This window comes from Henckelia pumila, chromosome 4 (assembly GCF_033568475.1).
Source record: "Henckelia pumila isolate YLH828 chromosome 4, ASM3356847v2, whole genome shotgun sequence".
Lineage (NCBI taxonomy): Eukaryota > Viridiplantae > Streptophyta > Magnoliopsida > Lamiales > Gesneriaceae > Henckelia > Henckelia pumila.
In genome coordinates, this window is record NC_133123.1 from 27,442,600 (window position 1) to 27,463,953 (window position 21,354).

General features: G+C 33.6%; 4 protein-coding genes and 1 long non-coding RNA gene across 11 annotated transcripts; 3 read left to right on the forward strand and 2 right to left on the reverse strand.

Moving 5' to 3' along the window:
* Positions 1–250: 250 nt before the first annotated feature.
* On the reverse strand, positions 251–2,226 carry LOC140866625 (uncharacterized). The gene is made up of 4 exons (XR_012144943.1): positions 2,190–2,226; positions 1,893–2,024; positions 1,781–1,804; positions 251–1,345 (listed from the first exon to the last, which is right to left on the reverse strand). It is a non-coding gene; the product is annotated as an uncharacterized lncRNA (long non-coding RNA).
* Positions 2,227–3,848: 1,622 nt separating this feature from the next.
* On the forward strand, positions 3,849–7,159 carry LOC140866152 (anthranilate phosphoribosyltransferase, chloroplastic-like). The gene is made up of 10 exons (XM_073271057.1): positions 3,849–4,093; positions 4,191–4,334; positions 4,474–4,635; positions 4,768–4,851; positions 5,703–5,891; positions 6,025–6,115; positions 6,218–6,277; positions 6,405–6,523; positions 6,704–6,838; positions 6,919–7,159. Exons 1-10 carry the CDS (start codon positions 3,902–3,904, stop codon positions 6,940–6,942), a joined length of 1,200 nt encoding a protein of 399 aa, XP_073127158.1. The 5' UTR covers positions 3,849–3,901; the 3' UTR covers positions 6,943–7,159.
* A 3,133-nt stretch (positions 7,160–10,292) lies between these two features.
* Positions 10,293–12,918, forward strand: LOC140860725 (cysteine-rich receptor-like protein kinase 46). Its single transcript, XM_073263732.1, has 8 exons — positions 10,293–10,703; positions 10,813–11,140; positions 11,225–11,356; positions 11,489–11,616; positions 11,696–11,906; positions 12,029–12,263; positions 12,350–12,500; positions 12,594–12,918. The coding sequence occupies exons 1-8, from the start codon at positions 10,293–10,295 to the stop codon at positions 12,834–12,836; spliced, it is 1,839 nt and encodes a 612-aa protein (XP_073119833.1). The 3' UTR covers positions 12,837–12,918.
* A 3,145-nt stretch (positions 12,919–16,063) lies between these two features.
* Positions 16,064–17,828, forward strand: LOC140864790 (cysteine-rich receptor-like protein kinase 42). The gene is made up of 2 exons (XM_073269162.1): positions 16,064–17,041; positions 17,138–17,828. Exon 1 carries the CDS (start codon positions 16,288–16,290, stop codon positions 16,939–16,941), a length of 654 nt encoding a protein of 217 aa, XP_073125263.1. The 5' UTR covers positions 16,064–16,287; the 3' UTR covers positions 16,942–17,041; positions 17,138–17,828.
* Positions 17,829–18,010: 182 nt separating this feature from the next.
* On the reverse strand, positions 18,011–20,719 carry LOC140864789 (putative F-box/kelch-repeat protein At1g13200). 7 transcript variants are annotated; one of them, XM_073269157.1, is made up of 5 exons: positions 20,459–20,719; positions 20,347–20,370; positions 19,938–20,027; positions 19,649–19,814; positions 18,015–19,293 (listed from the first exon to the last, which is right to left on the reverse strand). In XM_073269157.1, the coding sequence occupies exons 4-5, from the start codon at positions 19,759–19,761 to the stop codon at positions 18,234–18,236; spliced, it is 1,173 nt and encodes a 390-aa protein (XP_073125258.1). In that variant the 5' UTR covers positions 19,762–19,814; positions 19,938–20,027; positions 20,347–20,370; positions 20,459–20,719; the 3' UTR covers positions 18,015–18,233. The 7 variants fall into 7 exon arrangements, with proteins under 7 accessions (XP_073125256.1, XP_073125257.1, XP_073125258.1 ...); XM_073269158.1 differs by having other exon boundaries at positions 18,017–19,325; positions 19,723–19,814; XM_073269159.1 differs by having other exon boundaries at positions 18,018–19,293; positions 19,723–19,814.
* Positions 20,720–21,354: the final 635 nt, after the last annotated feature.

Below are 21,354 nucleotides of genomic sequence, written 5' to 3' on the forward strand. Positions count from 1 at the left end.
AATATCTTAACGAACAGAAAACTATGATAGAAACTCAGAGTTCTAATAAGAATTCATAAACTAAGGTAGAAAGCCAAGAACTACTGGTTCTATCAGTAAGTTCAAATAATAAACACAACAAACAAGTCATGTAATAACAAGTAGTCACACACATACGCAATCATTTTGTTAGTGTCTAAACTCAAGTGTCTTAGACTCTAATTCGAGCATATCCCAGTATACGCTCTGATACCAAATGAAAGGGCCCGTGTCCTGATTTAATATTTAATGATCAAACAACCAGGATTAATTAATGTAAACAGCGAAAACGAGTTAAAAATTTACGTTTGGGCCTACAGAAATTTCGGCATGACCTATTCGTAAATAGGACATCCCAAAAACCTGTACAACACAACCAGCAATATATACTCAAAAATAGAGTCACAACTCCAATTTACAAACCTATAGCCGCACTGGCCAGGACTAAACACATGCAGAGCCGGCAAGGCTCGATCACACAAATAACAATCCAAAACAAAGTCCAAAACTATCGATATAGATACCCAGGGCATCACCCCGACAAATATAAAACTCGCTAAAACTCGCTTGATATATACATATATCTGGGAACTCGACTCCACGCTCGTCTCACTGGGTACCACTAGATGACGCTCCACCAGATGCGTCAAATCCCCTGGATAACCTACTATGGAATCACAAACAACCACAACATAAAAAGAAAACAGGGGTCGGACCCCAGTACGATGAACTAGAAAAATTACGACAAATATAACTGACATGAATAAAATCAAGTACAATGCAATGAAATGCAATGTAATGCGTGACAGGTATCAATAGAATAAGGGATACCAAATGGAGTCCAAACGAAACGTATCACAATAATCTCAGTGACCACCCGTGCCAGGAACGTAGCAGACCTCGAATCATCACTGCTAATCCACACACGTAGCATCGAGGGCGACAGGAGCTACCCGTCCGACCTCATGTTGTCATCAGGAGTGTCGTACGTAGCATCGAGAGCACGGTTGGTACCCGCTCGGTCTCGTGCTAACTCAGGAGTGCACTAAATAATGTCACTCGCTCCATCAATGACTCAATACATCTCAAGAGATCAATATCAATAGCAATCAAAGGAGTCAAGGCTCAACGTGCTATGAAAAATTGTAAATGAGTGATTGCAATCATATAATCCACATAAGCACATAAAGCACGTTATCACTCATTACAAAATACTAAATATCATTACATGCCATTATAGGCGTCGTAATTAAACGGCTCATACGTACCTCAACCAACACTTAATTTACCACGGAAATATCTCAAGTATTTCTCGAATAATCCAATCCTGTGAAAAAATCATTTACTGAAACTAAGTCTAAAAATCAAACTAACATTTCCAAATATTCATATTTCATATTAAATAATCCTATCAATGTCTAAATCTCGATAAATGATTCTAAAATGTCGCAATACCCAAAGGTAAATAATCTGAAATTTTCCAGAAAATTGCTCATACATACAAAAAATCATATATACTAGTTCTAACACAACTAAGCAACCGTATAATGATTAAAACAACTATAAACGTCAAAAATCCCAACTTATATAAATCTGAATTTTCCGAAAATTCCTACAAATTTTGAAAATTCGTATTTATATTTTCTAGAGCATCTAAACACTCTATTAATGAATAATCAACACTAAAATTCAAAAATTTCCAATATTAAAAATCTGGAAATTCGAAATTAATCCCCAATAATTTCTGAAAAATAGCCAATACCTTCAATCGACTCCGATATAATACCTACAATCAATAATAAATCAAATATCAATTATCGGAAGTCAATTGAATCAATATTCCCAAAATTTAAAACCCTAGTCTTGAAATCTACCTCAAATATTCGAATTAGAGGTCTAATCAACCGAAACCACAACCCCCTAAACTCCGGCGGCGATCGGCGGCGGCGAGGGAGGACGAACGGCGGCGGCTGCCGGAAATCGCGTTCGAACAGGTTGCGAGAAACCTTGCAAAATCGGTATCAAATTAAAGCTTACGTCGCGAGGATTCCAGAACTATATTTACTTTCGAAAATAGGCCACAAACGAAGGAGATACGGCCAGTTAAAGCGACAAAAAATATTTGAAATGAAAAGACGAAGAAGACGCAGGCGTGGAAGATGATGACTTACGAGGAGAGAGAAGATATGTATCATATATCTATATATGTCTACGCATATGTATATCCATAATTAACATATGCTTTAGTTTTAAATGTGTGTTCTATTTATTCATTCCGGGTTAAAACTTGATCCGGTTTGACTTATTTCAACTCCTGTGTGCTCTATCAATAAAATATGCATTTTAATATCGTTTATAAACCGATATTTAATACTACATATTTGTAACACACAAATTAATTAACATATTAAAATCGGGTCCTTACATAACATGTCATATTTCATTTATGACGAACTCTGTTCATAACAAAGGATATGATTCCGCATAATACATACTTGACAAAAGTCATGAATACGTAGGAGTAAATTTTGGATGATGCTACATGTATACGGAAAGTTATATATTGGATTACACGTTGCACGGTTTTGTACATGCTGTCTCATGTGGGCAACGTGTAACCCCATGATTGGTCAAAAACAATGGGTTCCATGTGGAACCCACTGATTTTGACCAATCAAAATCTGCCACGCTAGTGCCCTGTGGGTAGCATCTACACTTCCCACGTTGCACTTGAAATTACATATATATATTTAATGTATTTTGGAAATATTTTTTTCAAATCAAGTGGAAGGATAATTTTGTAATTTCATGTGTAATGTGTAACACAATGTATAACTCAATGTATACATGTAGCATTTTCCATAAATTTTTTCTGCGTCCAAATATATGTTTGAGTTTTTATTTTGTCACACTAAATTTTTTAACAAAAAATTAAAGTGGAATTTCGTGGGAAAAAAACTGGTGCATTTTAAAATTTAAAATAAAAATAATAGATAAAGGCTTCGTTTGGTATCAAAAATCAGATTAAAAATGAATTTTTTTAGTTTATAAGGTGTTTAGATGATCATATTAAATGCTTAAAAATAATTTTTAAAGTGAAATTTATAGATTTTTCAAAAGTTCAAAATTAAAACTTAAAATTTTTTTTTTAAAAAAAAGTTTATGCGGGCTCGAGCCTAATAATTATTAAACAATGCAATACACCAATAATGTAGTATAAAAAGTACAAATGTCGAAGGTAAAGAACGGTTTAATACATGCCGCCCGCAGGACACTACCTTGCGGGTGATGTGTAACCCCATGATTGGTCAAAATTAATGGGTTCCATGTGGGGCTCACTGATTTTAACCAATCATAAGCCATCACGTCACCTTGCGAGCGCTACTCTGCAGATCTACTCAACCAAAACGAACATAGGCAATAGCCAGTAGGCACATATCATGCATTCTGGGAGAGTGGAGAGAGTGAGAGACACTGCATGTGTAAACACGTGTAAAACAATATATGAATTTTAAACATTTTGATGAAATTAAAAAAATGGTCAGAAAAGTTTATTAATAAAAAGAATATATATAAAATAAACAATGAGAAAATTGCGAGAATGAACATGGTCAACTATTTTTTTTAAGAAAATAATCTCTTCATCTTCAAATATATATGAAACACAGTAACACACATGAGTAACATCATATATAATTGCGGCTGTTTTAATGTTACGAACACTGTAATTTTTAGGATTAATAATTAATAAGAGGGGTCACGTGTCTTGCAACGACGCCGGGCTCCATTCTTTTGCTATTTTTACAGTGAAACCAGTGGGATTCAAAAACTTGTATGTATTGACACATCAATTTCCCTTGAACAAAGCTAGAAAACTGCAGTAATGGCTGTGTTTGGAACCACTGCTCCTCTTTCTTCCCCTTCTCATCTCATATTCAAGAACGACGCTGACTCGTACAACATTAATCACGCTTCTTATTTCAATCCAAACACCCGTAATGCAAGTCTGCGGAGACAAGTTCTTCGAACAGAATTCTGTCCCAGAATTCAGCTGCCCATTTCTTCACCCGAAGAGGTATTTTTTTTTTCCTCTTAAAGGTTCGTTCTTTGAGCTTTTACACGATTCGTTTGTTTGATGTGCCAGTTTTTTTCTGGTTTCTTTTTCCTCTCAGTTATTCGAGCGCCTGCTGAGTAAACAAGACTTGAGTGAAGAAGAAGCAGAGGGCTCACTGGATTTCTTGCTGAGTGATGGGAGTGAATCTCTGATCAGTGCCTTTCTTGTCCTCCTCGGAGCCAAAGGAGAAAACTTTGAAGAAGTAATGCAATTTAATTTTCCCATTTTTTGTACTTATGTCTGCGCTAGAAATGTTTGTTTGTCTTAGCATTCAAGGTTTTTTTTTTTTTTTTTTTTTTTGTGTCGATAATTTGGTGTTGTGTGTCTAAAACGAAATGTAGATTGTGGGTTTGGCGAGGGCTATGATAAAATGCTGTAAAAAGGTTGAAGGGTTAGAAAACGCGGTGGATATAGTGGGCACCGGCGGCGATGGAGCCAACACCGTGAATATCTCAACCGGTGCTGCGATTCTTGCTGCTGCTTGTGGTGCCAAGGTTGCTAAGGTGAGCCTGGCCTATAGATGTATTGATTTAAATGCAAAGTGTTCATTGATCTACTCTCACTTTTCACCTCTTGCATCACCAACAAATTTGTCACCAAAATTTTTCCACATCGAGACATTTTCTTTGTGACAGCAAGGGAATCGATCAAGTTCATCAGCTTGTGGAAGTGCAGATGTTTTGGAAGCTCTAGGAGTCGCCATTGATGTGGTGCCAGAGGTTAGAAGGTCTTAAAAGTTCTTGATGCTGTTGTAATGATGGCAACTGGCATCACAAAATTCATTACATTAGGTTTGGTCAATGTTAGGAGTCGCCACTGATGTGTGTAGATGTTAGCTGATTTGTCATCAGTGCATGGTTGAGTTGTCGATATTACATGCTCTAATGTTAGATTCAGTGGCTTGAAGGTGATTTAGATATTCAGTATCCACAAAAAAGTAGATTAAAATTGAAGTCTTGGATCGTATTAAGCCATCTGCACAAGGATTATTGGATTGCCTTTTATGTGACAGCAGGAACATTATGGCACATTAAATTGTTGGCAGAAGAACTTAAGTATTTGGTCCCCTCGGCTTCCCCCACCACCCTCCATTTATTGCCGTACTGAATCTCATGCTTTTGTTGTTTACTCTGTAATTTCAATTTATTTTTTCTCCTTTTGGTCCTTTCTAAGTTCTCACGACTCAGGTCAAATCCACTTGTTTAAATCATGTACATTCTAGTCAAATAGCCAGAATATTCAAAGTATTACAAATTATACTTTTGATCCCTTTTGCCTATATATATCTCCCACTCACTTTATTTGCAAGTCTTTCCCTTTTTTTTTTCTCTCATTTTCTTAAGTTCTTTTCATCCAAATATTTTTTTTTCTAAAGTCCTTTGTTTAAAATAAGCTCAACTAATCTAGATTCTACTAAACCAGATAGGGGATTCACTACGTTTACCACCTCTATGTGACAAATAGGTGAAGTATAATAGGACGTAGAGATGCATGTTTCTTTCAAGTGCAGTGTACATGTTTTGGCAAACTTTAGATATTCAGATGTGATATCATATTTGCATCAATTCAGGGCGTGAAGACATGTGTGGAAGAAGTTGGAATCGGATTTATGATGTCTCCAAATTATCATCCAGCAATGAAGACATTTGCTCCTGTGAGGAGAAAACTTGGAGTGAAAACAATATTTAATATCCTAGGTCCTATGTTAAATCCAGCACATGTATCCTACTCCGTCGTCGGAGTCTATAAAGAAGGCGTGGTATGTTATTATTTGGAATGTCTATTTGTCCATGACTTCCCTCTTGATAAGATTAACAAAAAAAGTCCATAGCACCTACATTATTTCTTCTTGTGATATTTCTCACAAGTATTTCCCTTAAATGCCATTATAGGTCGGTAAGATGGCTAAAGCATTACAACGATATGGCATGAAAAGAGCATTGGTTGTTCATTCTGAGGGTTTGGATGAAATGAGTCCACTTGGTAAGATCCTATCTTGTTTGGATTGAGGATGTTTGATTGTGTCCATCACAACTCACTTCTTCAATTCTGGCTTGCTTGATCAAATCTGATTATTTGGAACAGGCCCTGCGATGGTGCTTGATATTTCACCCAAAAAGATCGAGCAGTTTTCTTTTGATCCATGTAAGAACTCAAATCTTTTGAATGGTATCAGCATGTGATATCTTACATCTACCACATGATGAGCTCCTTTCTTGTTGGGAGTTTTTCCCTGAAAAATATTAAATCTAATTCCATTTTGTATACGCAGTAGCTTTTGGCATTCCTCGCTGCACGTTAGAAGATCTCAAAGGGGGAGGACCCAAATATAATGCGAACGTGCTAAGGCTAGTGCTCGCTGGTGAGAAAGGAGCTATCGCGGATGCACTTGTAAGTTTCTTAAATGCATTGTTTGCTGTAATTAAAAGACAGATCCTCGATGCACTTCCAGTTCGAAGCAGTCGTTCCACCAGTTTACTATTTTACATGAACCGACTGTCTGAACACAACAACAGGAGAAATCCATCCATATACTCTTAACAATGCTGTGTTTAAAATTGAAATGATCAGGTGTTAAATGCAGCAGCAGCATTGTTTGTGAGCGGGATCGTCTGCACCTTGGCTGAAGGGATATATCGCGCCCGCGAAGTCCATCAATCTGGGAAAGCTCTGGAGGTCCTTGATTGCTGGATCAACGTCTCAAATGTAAGTTTTACTTCACAAATACTACCTAGTGGTCCTCGTCTCATTAATCGGTCCGCGTAAAAATGTAAGATTTTCCCCAGATGGTGAAAGGACCTAAAAACTGAACTAGTTGCTGCCTGAATATACTCATGGAAGCAGATTGAGCTTGAATTATCCATGTGATGGAGGAAAGAGACTAGGAGAGTTGTTAAGTGGGATTATGTTTGTTGTAGACTCTGTAATCATCTCCTTTGGAAGAAAATATGCAGTGGTACAAGTTGTTACTGATGAGATTGTTGTAACTTGTAAGAGTTATTTAATGCTGGTTTATAAAATATAGGGTTATTTGCACCAAACACCCCTGTGAAATATTGAAAATGCACACTTTTTCCCTGTGAAATTTTAATAGGCATCTTTAACCCTAACCTTTTAAAAAATTAGCACTCGCCCCTTCAGATGAGTGATTGTTGCGCACGCGCCCCTCGTGCGACTGGACAATGTTTTGATATTTTTTTGCACCAAATACCCCTGTGAAATATTAAAAATACATATTTGATCCCTATGAAAATAATTTTTAAATCTATTCAACTCATAATACACAATTTTTATTAAAATCTAATTATAAAATATTTAGCAAACATTTTTCGTTTTATTAATTTTATTTTTAATTTTTAATTTATTATGATTATATAATTATTTTCTAAAAAATATAAATTTTTTATCTTGTTATCATTATTATATTAAACTTTCTCCTTGTTTCCAACTTTTTCATTAAACATGCATTTATAAACAAGTATTTAAATAATTTCAAGTACCAAAATATTGAACTAAATCGATAAGTTCAAAAATATTGCTTTTTTTTATTTAGGACTATATATTATTGAACCAAAATTTAAAAATTTTTCGAGAATATGCATTGCACAATTTGTGATAAATAATAAAAAAAAATAACATGCTTATATAATTCTAAATCGAAAAAGTAACGTTCATTAACTTATCCTTTGATTCAATATTTTGGTATTATTAGATATTTAAATCCTTATTTATGAATCATATTTATTGAAGAAGTTGAAAACACGAAGTGATTTGATAAAATAATGATAACGAGATAAAATAATAATTTTTTTAAGAAATAAATTAATTATAAATTATAAATTTAAAATAAAAAATAAAAATTAATAAAATTAAAAATTTTGAAAAATATTTTATAATTAGATCTTAATAAATATTGTGTATTATTATTTAATGCAAATTCTGCAATGCATTTTAAAATTTTTAGATGTTGGTTCAAAAATCTATAATCCTAAATTGAAAAGTAACATGAAATTATCATTTTGATTTAATATTTTGATAATTTTAGATATTTAAATCTCGTTTATGAAAGCATTTTTAATTGAGAAGTTGGAAACAAAAAGAAAGTTTAATAAAATAATGATAACAAGATAAAATAATAATATTTTTTAGAAAATAATTATATAATCATAATAAAATTAAAAATAAAAATAAAATTAATAAAAAAAAAGTGTTTACTAAATATTTTATAATTAGATTTTAATAAAAATTATGTATTATGGGTTGAATAGATTTAAAAATTATTTTCACAGGGGTCGAATATGTATTTTTAATATTTCAAAGGGGTATTTGGTGCAAAAAATATATCAAAATATTTGCCCAGTTGCATGAGGGGTGCGTGCGCAACAATCACTCATTTGAAGGGGCGAGTGTGCTAATTTTTTAAAAGATCAGGGTTGAAGATGCCTATTAAAATTTTACATGGGAGAAATGTGCATTTTCAATATTTTACAGGGATATTTGACACAAATAACTCATAAAATATATAAATCTTTTTTTCCTTCACATTCGTAGTTCGTGCCTTTATATATCAGGTAAGAGTTATTTATACTAGTAAACATATGCATACAATGCGTACACATAAATTAAGTTTGTATTTAAAATATAGTTCTATATTCCTGCATAACAAACTTTTATACAAAATATAATAAGATTTGAATAATTTATATTTAATGTTATGTTTTTTATTATTTATTTTATTTAAAAAGAATTATGATAGTTATGTGATAAGGTATTTTGAAGATAAAAATTGTTATGACATAATCTATCTAAAATGGTTATTATCTATGCCTCAAAACTTAATACTCCCTTCGTTCCATATATAATGTCTTCTTTGGATTTTCACACAGATTAAGAAAAATTTATTGGGAAATCAAAGTTTATATAAACTTCCTATTTTATCCCTATTTAATGTATTAAAAAATGATTGCATAATTTTCAAGGTGTAGTTAACAGGGGTATGTTAGGAAATGAGTGTAAAAAAATATTACTAATTATGGTATATGACTATATATTTGGAACAAATAAAAAAAAAATATGGACATTATAATTGGGACGGAGGGAGTAATACTTAATAATACTGAAGAGTATACGAACCATTATTATTGTAATTATTATCATCGAAATTTTATACGAACCGTTCCTTTTTTCTTTTTTCTTTTTTCGTCGAAGCCTATATGTGGCTTTCGTCGTCACTCTGATGTATATTTTTATTTAAAATATCATTTTTATAATATGCTAGATTATTGATATTTTTTCTCGGTATCTTCGAGTTTTATATTTTATAAAAAGTCATCTTACCAGTAACTCCTTGGCATATATATATTAAAAATATTGTTTGGTTTTGAATAATTTTTTGTGTAGAAAATCAGATATTATATTATTACTTTTTTTTTTTGTCATAATTATCATTGAAAATATAAAAATATAAATAAATATTAAGAAGTATTTATTAGGATACTTAATTAGTTATATATATATTAGAATAATAAAAAATAAGTTTTTATATAATCCTATTAAATAAAAATAAAATATTGTTGTAATTTAAAAATAAGGTATTTTTGGTCTATCGAAAAATACAATTACATCAAACTTAGTTACGCCAAGTGACTCGATCGATCGTAGTAATATAGTATAAAATATAGATATATAAAACATATATTACATCAGTAACTTTTCTTGCTTCAAAAATAATAATAACTTTTCTTGATGAGTTTTTGATCCCAAATATATCCAGTTTCTCTTTTCTTCTCAAGGGTAAAGTACTGAATTTTGAAGCATTTTACATTTATACCACTAATGATGACAATATTTGCCTAATCTCGTTGATTTTAGTACACTTCAATTATTTATGATGTCAAATGCTCCATTTCGGTTTTTGTTATATTATTTCTTGTAACTAAGTTTATTCATCTTTTTTTTTCTTTTTTTTTTGTTTCTTGTGGAGGCATTCCATCCACGAGAAATTTATGCCACGAATGTATTCGACCTCCTAAATATAAGTATAACAACCTTGTATAAAAGAGAAAACCGAAGTAGTTGAAGTCTTTTTTCTTTTTACCTCTCTTTGGTACACAAAAAAAATTTTAAATTTGCTGAATGAAATGAGAGAGAGATCTATAAAATGTGGATCACCCTTATTTTCTTGATCGTCTGTTCTTTGATGCAGCATGCAACAAAGGCAGATCCTCGACTTCAGCTGGTTTTCAAGCATTGTGATCAGCAAAACAGGGCTCAGAACGTATCGCAATTCAACGAGAACTATTACAAGGTCATTGCATCAATGCAAGATGGAATGGAGGAAAACAAATTCGCCACAGGACAAGCCGGCTTACGCCCCAACCGCGTGTTTGTTCTGGCTCAATGCATGGAGGATTTGTCCAGAGATGAATGCCAAACTTGCTTTACGTCCATTCGAACGCAGATTCCAGGCTGCCTTCCTCATATCAGCGCCCGTGTTTTCTATGATGGTTGCTTCATACGGGTCGAAAACTATAGCTTTTTTCATGAACCGTTGTTAAGATATGATTTTGAGGTGATTCCCGGATCACCCCTTTTGTTGTTCTTGGATTTTTCTCCCGCAAAATACTTCAAATGGACTGATTTTGCTTTCCTTTTTTTTCTCTTTCATATCATCCATAAAGACGAGATGTAGCGATGCTAAGGACAGCCGTGGTAAGACTTTGAAGAATCTGGTGACACGAATGATGGATAAGTTGGTGCGGAAGGCACCGGAAAACCATGGGTATGCAGAAGGGCAAGAAATGTCAGAAGGCTTAGTATCCGCATATGGAATGGCTAATTGCTGGAGAACTTTGAATCAAAGTTCATGCAGTGAATGCCTGACTAATGCTAGAACAGGAATCTTGAAATGCTTGCCCTCAATTGAAGCACGAGTTCTGCATCCCGGTTGCTATTTACGTTACTCGGATTCTGACTTTGTTAATAAGCCAGACTCGTCCTCCAGTAAAGGTTAGTTATTTGCTTCAAAGGTTTTTCGTTGGTTACATCCATTTATGGCATCAAAGGGACTAATGCTTCAAATTTTATGTGCAGATACTGTTTTCTTTTTTCTTTCGGCCATTATCGGCTCGGTTGGGATATGCCTCACAGCGATTCTCGTGGGATATTTTGTGTCTACAACTATTTATGAGAAGCGATTCAAACAACACGTGAAACACAAAAATGGTATGTAAGTAACACAACTATCATGTTAGGTTGGAATTTTTCGCTGGCTGGCGTATCTCTTGGTTCTTTTTTAGCTATAACTTGTCAAAAAATTTAAGACGTAAAATTCTCAAAGAATCGTGTGCTCTAAAGAAATGCAGATCGTATCAGATGCCATAAACAGGAGTTTGCAATTCAAGTACTCAACATTAGAAAAAGCTACAGAAAACTTCAGTGACTCCCACAAGATTGGCCAAGGAGGATTTGGTGAAGTATTTAAGGTGTATATTTTTCTGCATTACCCTTCGCGGTTGTGTATCAGCTAATGGACTCATTTATTCTGTTTCCTTGCGGTAATAGGGTACCTTACAAGATGGCCGCGAAATCGCCATAAAACATCTGTTTCTAACAGAGAACACTCGAAATCAAGAAATAAGCAACGAGATAGACATTATAGGACAAGCCCATCATCCGAATTTGGTTCGGTTTCTTGGTTATTGCTTCACATATACTGATGGATTCCTCGTCTATGAATACCTTCCAAACAAAAGCCTCGACCTCATACTATTCGGTGAGCAAAACAGGATCATATAATGTTTACTCAAGATCTTCTTTGGGGGGGAACAAAAGAAAAAGGTTGTTTTTCTTTCTATTGATTACTCTGACCTTGTCTGTGATGCAAATGGAAGAAAGATCAACAGAGAAATAAGGAATTAACTTGGAAGAAAAGGCTTGGAGTAATCACAGGAACTGCAGAAGGTCTTCAATACTTGCACCAAGATTGCCAGGTCCAAATCATCCACAGAGACATAAAAGCAAGTAACATCTTGTTAGACATGAAGCTGAGACCGAAAATCGCGGATTTCGGTCTAGCAAGATTCAATTCAACAGATCAAATAGAGGGAATCCCCGCTATTGCAGGCACATTGTAAGCTTCTTCATTTTCTTTTCTTTTCTTTACCTTACCTTACCTTAATTCTCTTTTGAATTGACTTGTCATATATGAGTTTGCAGTGGATACATGTCACCTGAATACCTCGTCGAAGGGCGATTAACTGAGAAACTAGACGTGTATAGCTACGGAGTTCTTGTACTCGAAATAATGAGTGGCGAACGGAACAACCAATATAAGCATGATGACAGCCTAGACACGCTTGTCACCATGGTAATATAATCATTCAAACATCATAAAAACCGCGCTTCTTTTATAATATGATTTGGTTCATATATTTGTAAGGTTACTTGGAAAATAATGCAGGCATGGAGGCATTATCAAATGGGTAAGGTGGCAAGTATAATAGATTCAACGCTTGACATTGAAGATTTGAATGAGGCGCAAAGAATTATTGAGATTGCTCTGTTGTGTACTCAAGAATCGCCAGATTTGCGCCCGACGATGGGGAAAGTGGTCGAGTTTCTTGCTAAAAAGGATTTGATTTTGCCTGCTCCAACCAAGCCTCCCTTCGTGCAAGAATCTGATCAAACTCATTTCTGTCTATGAAATCTTATAATCATGAATGCAAGATTGGAAATTTTTGTCAAGAACTGATCAGGATTTTGCTGTTTAAGACATTGTTGGTATATTAATTTGTAGCGGTCGATTACATTGATATTATTCCATCAATTTTAATCCCGTGCATCTTTTGGTTCATTGGTACAAGCTCATGAGATTTGAATGGTAAATGATACAGTGATATTATAATTTTTAGATCGTTCTACACGTATAAATAAGATTACAAATGGGATTTTTCTAATTATAAAATTATTTTAGATATACTTTTGAAAAAAAAAATTTCAAATAAAGTGTGAAGATAATTTTATAATTTTAATTGTACTTTGTAATCAATTAGTTCGAATTATTGTATAACTTGAGTAAACGTGAGATTATGGTGTCTAAAATTGCCAAAACGTTTAAGATTTTTACATTTAAACGGTTTCATAAAATCATGCATGTGATGTGAGGTTTTTAATTTTTTATTTTTTTTGAGTTGGAGGAGGGGGATTTGCTACACAATTGGGTCTCGAACTCGAAACCTCATCCACACTTGGGGACCTTTATGTCAGATGAGTTTTACGTCATCGGCATGTGAGGTTTTTTATTCAGTGATTTATGTAACAAATAAAATATTAAAAACTAAAAAGTTACAATAACAATGAAATCACATTTTACTAATTTGACATAGTTGTATTTTGTAATTTTAGAGGATATTTGATTGATGATATTGATGGAATCATATATTTATATAAAAAAATTCAAAAATTTATTATCTTATTGATTTAATAAATTAACTCAAGTCGTGACTGAAAAAAAAACATTATTTTAGAAAATTATTAATTTAGAGATTTTTCTATGTTGAGAAAAGAGAAAATAAAAAATATATATAATAATCATGTTTTAAAAAATAAAGGTATTTTTTAAAAAAATAAAGACATATATATATAGTCGTAATAATTATTATAGATAGAAAAACATGATTATTGATTTGTCTAAATGTCTCCTCCTCTCTTTATTTATTCTTTGTAATCATGATCCGCATATACAACATAAATTTGACTATTATTTCTTCAACCTAATTCTAGCAGACATTTGAAGCCACTCTTTCTGATCTCATAACTTTCAATCCTCACCAGTTCGAGAAAATATAAGAAAATTAAATAATCATGAAAATTTTATTTTTGGTGCTCATATGTTTATATAGTAGATTTTTTTTTTTTGTATTACTGACTTACATTACAATATCGACACTATATTTCTAGTCATAATGTATATCTTTGTTTTTCCACGTGGATTAAGAAAAAAAATTGGAATTAATATAAAGTTTATGAACACATTTATTATTTTATTCTTTTATTAAATTCATTAAAAATGATTTTACGTTTTTGTAAAACTTAGTTTACAATTACATATGTATATTATTAGTAAAGAAAACAAGACATATATATAATCAATTAATTAGCTGGAGCCGGGGAGGCGTATTTATTAATCACGAGTCCAGCTTCATGGCTTTTAAATTTAATAATATAATAATAATTAAAAGTCCGATTGGAAGATTTCTTAATGAAGCATTTTTCTTCTACCATGGTCGGAACATGGCGGTGTGATTTTTAGGTTTGGGAAAAAAGAGTATTCATAGAATTAACATGTAGGATAAAAACAAAGATGAGTAATACTAGAGTGAGACAAGAGTTTATTAACATACTTTAATATATCTTAGTTCTTTTTAGAATATATTATGTCGGTTTGATATTAAAAAAACAGAAGCTATCAAATAAATCATAACATAAAAACTTATCCTCAATCCTATTTAAATTTAGTTACCAAACGCAGTGCAAATAAAAGTGTATATATTCTGATTGATAAGTGTGAAAAAACAAATAAATGGAATAGAGCATGAAAAATTGACTATCCTTTTTTAAAAAAATGTGAATGATTGACTATCTTAAGTTGAGAAGTTTCAAACTTTTCCATAATTTTTCTAAAAGAACACTTCTCGTGGTCCTTGCTTCCATTAAGAAGATTTATTTTCTATTTTAACCCGCAGTTATCTTTTCTTCGATTTTGGGTAATTTTCTAATTTAACATAATTACATTTAAATCATATTAGTAAAGTAAATGACAGCGTACAAATTTCTCTTAAAACAAAAAAGATATCATACAATTTTTATGTAACTGGTTTCAAAAAATATGTCGGAGATTGAACTTCTTACATTTAATCAAACGTTTTATTCCACCAATTCGAACACACCGATGTAAATTTCTTTCCACTTATTAACGTAGGAATGGAGGATATTAACATCAATTCAGTCTTTTTTTCTAATGATCTTCTAGATTTTATTGGTTTGTAGGATTAAAATTCAATTCAAATAATTTTTTTTTAAAAAAAAACAGAAGAGTGGTTGACAAGAAATATTTATTTTTTGGAAAGTGGATCACAAGAAATCGACAGCTCTACTAATTTTCTTCTCTTTTTTCACTTTTATTTATTTTTGGTCAACTTTCGATCAAATGAAAAACTCTTGAAGATTTGATATAAATGAGAGTCCTTTTGTCCAATTGTGCGTTGATCCAGGAGACAAGGTCCATTTAAGCGGCTATGTTTTGAACATTGCCCGTCGTTTGAAATCCCTAATAAGATTGGACCGTTGCGTGACCATTGCAAATTTCATAAAATATTCCAACATCACGTTAAAATATTATTTTATTATGGAGGTAATTTCTTTTTATGAATTCTAATTGATAATTAATTTTGAAAACATTTATTATTTGTTTGCATTCTCTATTTTAATTGAACTTAATAATTAATTTTGTAACTTGTAGGTCTCCGTCCATTTTTACGAAATACTAGACAAAAACACATCTACAAAGTCCATTTGATTCCTTTTTAGGTAAGATGGGGTTGACTTTTTAGTATCGAGAAATATATGAAAATTAAATAGCAACTCTAAAATATGTTGATTCATATTTTTCATATGTAAAACGTTAATTGATAATTTGATATACACTGTAATTGTTTAATCTTTAATGTACGAGAACGATTATTGTTGTACCTCATTAATTCGTGGTAATTGATATAATATTCGATGTAAACCCAATTATTTGAAAAAAGAAGAAGAATTAAAATTATAAACACGCAAAGTTTCTAACATATTGTTATTGACTTATTGTTGTTGTATATGAATATCGTTTCTTAAAAATTGTAAAGAAAAAAAAAATTCTCGCCAATGTATTTCAATATATATTCCCTACACCACAATCATAAAAAAATAACAATATAGTATCATTCATATTTGTCACACTGATTCATCATCTTCCCCGGTGGGAAAAAAAGAGGAACAGAACAGAACAGAGCTCAAATGTCAGCTGGAATCATCAACTGGATACTTCTGTGATCGCAAAGCAGATAAAAAAGTTCCCAAATGAATTCAAGAATCCAAAACTTTGCCAACCAGGCATGGATCATCATCCTCATCTTCTTCGGCCAGACTCCACCTTTTTCTTTCTCCGATCCCAGAATTTTCGAAGCCGGGTTGTTCTGCGGAAAACCACCTCCGGTGCCGAACAGCAGCTATATTCCTCTCTTCGTGAAAGAAATGCAATCGCTTCGCAGCTCGTCACGGCGGACGACTGGGGGAATTACACCGTGCACTCCGACGATATTTCGATATACAGTCTCGCTCAGTGTCACAGAGACTTGTCTCACGACGATTGCCTTCAGTGCTACGCCGCCAGCCGCACCCGCCTTCCCCACTGCCTGCCTTCGCCTTCCGGCCGCATATTTCTGGACGGGTGCTTCCTGCGATACGACAACTACAGCTTTTTCGATGAAAGAACCGATCCCGTCTGGGATAACGTGAATTGCAACAGCACCGTGGGTGTGGGTGTGCGGGATGATATGGAATTCGGCAAGAATGCGGCGGAGCTGATGGATAATCTAACTGCTGCTGCGGTTGCGAATGGTGGGCACGCGGCGGATGGGATTAAGGGCGTGTTTGGATTGGCGGAGTGCTGGAAGACTCTGAGCAGAGATGGATGTGGGGAGTGTTTGGCGAAGGCGAATAGAGAAGTTAAAGCTTGTATGCCGAGCAGGGAAGGCAGAGCTTACTGAGAAAGCCGATGTCTATAGCTTCGGGGTGTTGGTTCTTGAAGTTGTTTGCGGTAGGAAGAACAATGCATTTGAGGAAGATTCCAGCTCCCTTCTAAAGACTGTAATTTCCCACAATTTCTAATGGTTCAATACATTTTTTCTTCCGATTCTTATCTTGTAATGTAAGTTATTAATTATTTTATTGTTCTGGGATTAGGTATGGAAACTCTACGAGACAAATAGATTAACAGAGACAGTGGATCCTCTTCTAAAAGGTGATTTTCCAGCAATGGAGGTCTCCAAATTGCTGAAAATCGGGCTTCTTTGCGCGCAGGCTTCTGTTGCTCAGAGGCCGTCGATGGAGACTCTGGTTTGAATGCTTGTGAACGAAAACTGCGAAATCCCCGAGCCAAATCAACCACCATTTTTAAACAGTGTGGTTTCTGCAGACTCTGGTCGATCATCATACAGCACCACCAGTTCATCATCAAACACGGTTAAAAAAGTCGGAGACCGATACTCATCAGCAGAGTCATCGAGTATACAGAATTGTGATCTATAAACCCACAAGTGAGAGCTTTGGGGAAATATATATATAGAATTGAGATTCCCAACACACATGATTTATCCAACTAGAACTTGAGTTTTGCAAAGAGATACAAATTGTAAGCGTTAGTTTGTGTGTGTAAAAACTTAATATGCGTAGAATTAAGATTCCTAGTACACCTGATTTATTCAATTAGAACTTGAGCTTTGTTATGGGATACAATTGTCAGAGCAAGATTTCGTGTGCAAAAAGTTGTTGATCTCTGTACAATCTTGTATTTGATTTTGAAGATGAGTTGAGAATTGTAGGATGATAACAATTTTTGAATTCAGAGTTTGTATTTGATGTAAGAGGTCCAACTCCTTCGTCTCTTACATAGTTAAACATATCAAAACAAATTCTTAGGAAAGACTTCATGCATCATGCTGAGGGCGACTCACATTTTGCAGCAGATTGTGATCATGGCTGGGTTCAAGACTATCAAGTTCAAGTGCGGACGCTTTTTAATTCAAAACATCTACATATATTTTATAAAGAGATATCTCCTTAAAAGTATTACCATCAATACTAGGAGCAGAGAAAAAACACATACACGGACGCAACTGAAACAAACATGTACTGAATATGTGCTTCCATCAATTAAGAATTCAGTAACTCAATAATCAAATCAAAACTATGACTCACCCCCATTTAGAATAGCATGTCAGGAGCCATATAATCTTGAAATTGGAATTCTCTGCTTCTTGCCTTTTCTGTTAACTTAAAATCATCCTTCCAAACAAACCAGGCTGCTCACATGAGGTATAACAAGGTATGATTTGAAGGTGGTGCCCAACTCGAACGATTGAATTTCTCTTGTCTTGACATTATAAGCCACACAATTTGTCTGAGGGTATCCGGTACTGAAGACCAAGACCTCTCTAATTGCTAACCAACCAAAGGGAACCACTTTGGCATAATTGCCACACAAGTCCTTAAAATGGTATCTCAAAGGTTCCAAATCAAGTCTAAGAATCATTGTCCACTCTCCAGTTTCTGGATTCATCTCCCAAACTTCCATCATAAACTCATTGGTTTTATGCAGAAAGGATAAATTACAGCCCATAGGTAAAAATTTTCTGCTTCTTTTGGGAAATGGAGGCAAAGGAAACCAGCGAATGGTCTCACTCTCTACATTCAAAGTCAAAACAAAAGTTTCGCCCATCCAGTGTACATAGCCTCCAGTAACTAATGGTAAAGTCCTCCTAATTGCGAGAGATGAGTGTCCTATGTCAATATGCCGCCAAACTTTATCAACTCCAATAGTTAGCACTGCCATTTGTGTTGGCTTACAATGTCGTTCGTTACCACGTGCATACACCACTTTATACTTCATGGAAGCCTCAACAAATGCTAAACCAAATCCGGAATAATTCCCCATCTTCCTGGAATTTGGAGGGAGTACAGTCCGCCATTTTGTCAAGGGATTAGTAACATAATAAATATGTGAATCTCTGAGGTCACGGGCCACCACTAAACCATTACAGCTAGTCCATAATAGGAATTCAAATCCATAGTCAAACTTACATATCTCCAGACAACCTCGTCGCATTTCCACATAAATCACATCGCGACGGCAAGCCGGAAAGACCTCCTGGATTATAATTCCACGAGTTGAATTCTGAAGATGGTGTTGGATGAAATCTTTGGCACTGATCATAAGGTTCCATTCTCTGCAAACATGCTTCATCACATTATGAACCACTTGAGCCGGAAGACGTAAAAGAATTTCCAAAAACATTTCTTGAGGAAGACATTTTCTTTGTCTCTTCCTCGTACATCTCTTGCTGCAATGACAAATGTGAGGGTTGATGGACACCTGTGTAGATATAAGAAGAGCTATTCTGAGTTTGATTAAATACAAAAATCTCCTCATTTTCCCCTCAATTCAACAAAAAAAGTAGTAGCAAAATCTCTTGCAACCGGTTCAGGAAAGTTTTATACCCAACCTCAATTAATCGCAAAATAAGATGTTGGTTCAAAAATATGGATGATTTCAGAGAGGAAAAAAAATGGGAGAGATAGATTTTGCATGTAGAAGGAATCAACTGAAGAAACTCTACATTCTCTAAAATTATAGACATTTTGCACAAAAAAATTTAAACTTTGACAAGATAAAGCTGAGTATTTAAACCAACGAACACAATAGAAGATTCGGGGAAAAAATCATTCTTCTTTTTTCTGCAAAAACACGCCAACTCTTCATCCTTCATTACCGCAGTCTTTGGTTCACTGGCATCATCTCTATTGGCCATCACAGCACCTAAGTACTTTCGATTGGGATCTGCCAGTTGCGGTGGCACATGACCTATGTGGACGGCGGCCAGAATATCCAGTATTAAAAATATTGAAAGACGTTGATATAAATCATAAAATGAAAAAATAGTGATAAATCATAAATGAAAAGAGAATGAAAACAGTTCATACGTACCACAAGCCACTTAATTTATCACAGAAGATATCTTAAAGTATTTCTCGAAGAATCCAATCCGGGGGCAAGATCTTTTATTTCACACCAATCCTATTTCATTTAAATAATCCAAGAGTTTATCAAAACTAGTTCTAAAATCGAACTAAAGTTTCCAAAATTCATATTTCATATCCTAACAATGTCCAAATGTCAAATATAAAACTGTCGAAATATCCAAAAAAACAAAACTGAAATTTCCGAAAATTGCCAATAAATTCTGAAATCAGTATACGATAATTCTAATATAATATAAGTATACACATCCAAATATACGAATATCCAATTATTATACACTAAAACTCAAAAACTCCAATTTAATAAATCTGAAATTCAAATTTTAATCCAAATTAATTTGAAAGATTATCAATACCTCCAATCGGCTCAAACATGATCCCTACAAACAATAATATATAAAATATTAATTACTGGAATTCAAATGAATCAAAATTCTAAATTTCGAAAACCCTAGAATCTGGATTTACCTTTAAAAGTTCCGGATCTAGTTCAAAGCTTCAAATTCAAGCTCCAAACAGCCTAAACCAAGCGGCGGAGGTGCGGCGGAGGTGCGACGGGCTCTGCGGTTATCGCGATAAAAGTAAAAACATGGGTACTGGTAGATAGCCCTCGACGAGAGGGTTCAGAATATATAGTTAAAAGCGAAAACCGGTGGCCGACCAAAGAATCATAGCCAAACCATGTGGCGGCAACGGTGAAAGAATTTTTTTTAATGTCCGAGTGTCAAGTTTTTGTGTTTTTTTTTTTAAAAAAAATCTAATCCGATGAGTTCTTCCAAGGATAAATTATAAATGGAAATATGGTTTTTTTTGTCGTTGTTATTTTGCGAGTTCAGTTTTTTATATTTTTATATTTTAATTTTAGTTCGTTATTTTTATATTTTTGGTAATTTTAGTCATTTTTCCAACGTGGCGCTGATGTGGCATCAATTCAGTGTTGATGTGGAGCTAACGTGTACAGTACCACATAAGCATTTTCGAATAAAAATGGCCGAAATTGTCAAAAATCAAAACATGCAAGACTAAAACTGAAATGTGAAAACATATAAGATCAAAATCGTAAAGTGACAAACATACCAGACTAAATTTGCAATTTTCCCAATTATAAATAAATCCCTAAATTTTCCATCTAAAAAATTACTTTTTGTTGTGAAAAAGTAAAAATTTATGGAAAAAAATAAAAACTCCAAAACTCAAAATATATCAAACTCTACACTTCACAAATTTTTTTCTCTTAATTCAATTGTATTTTTCATTACAAATGAAAACCTATTTATAGATCTCATTTGAAGATTAATCCAAAAAATAATATATCATCATCTACATCATCACACACTAATTTTCCATATTTTACAACTCAATAT

Coding starts and splice junctions, on each gene's coding strand:
- LOC140864789 (XM_073269155.1), bottom strand. Junction 19,294..19,648: donor TTCCCCGAATCTTCTATTGT/GTTCGTTGGTTT, acceptor TTGTCATTGCAG/CAAGAGATGTACGAGGAAGA.
- LOC140866152 (XM_073271057.1), top strand. CDS start 3,902: ATGGCTGTGTTTGGAACCACTGCTCCTCTTTCTTCCCCTTCTCATCTC. Junction 4,094..4,190: donor CCATTTCTTCACCCGAAGAG/GTATTTTTTTTT, acceptor TTTTCCTCTCAG/TTATTCGAGCGCCTGCTGAG. Junction 6,524..6,703: donor GAGCTATCGCGGATGCACTT/GTAAGTTTCTTA, acceptor TGAAATGATCAG/GTGTTAAATGCAGCAGCAGC.
- LOC140864790 (XM_073269162.1), top strand. CDS start 16,288: ATGGATCATCATCCTCATCTTCTTCGGCCAGACTCCACCTTTTTCTTT.
- LOC140860725 (XM_073263732.1), top strand. CDS start 10,293: ATGTGGATCACCCTTATTTTCTTGATCGTCTGTTCTTTGATGCAGCAT. Junction 10,704..10,812: donor TGTTAAGATATGATTTTGAG/GTGATTCCCGGA, acceptor TCATCCATAAAG/ACGAGATGTAGCGATGCTAA. Junction 12,264..12,349: donor CCCGCTATTGCAGGCACATT/GTAAGCTTCTTC, acceptor ATGAGTTTGCAG/TGGATACATGTCACCTGAAT.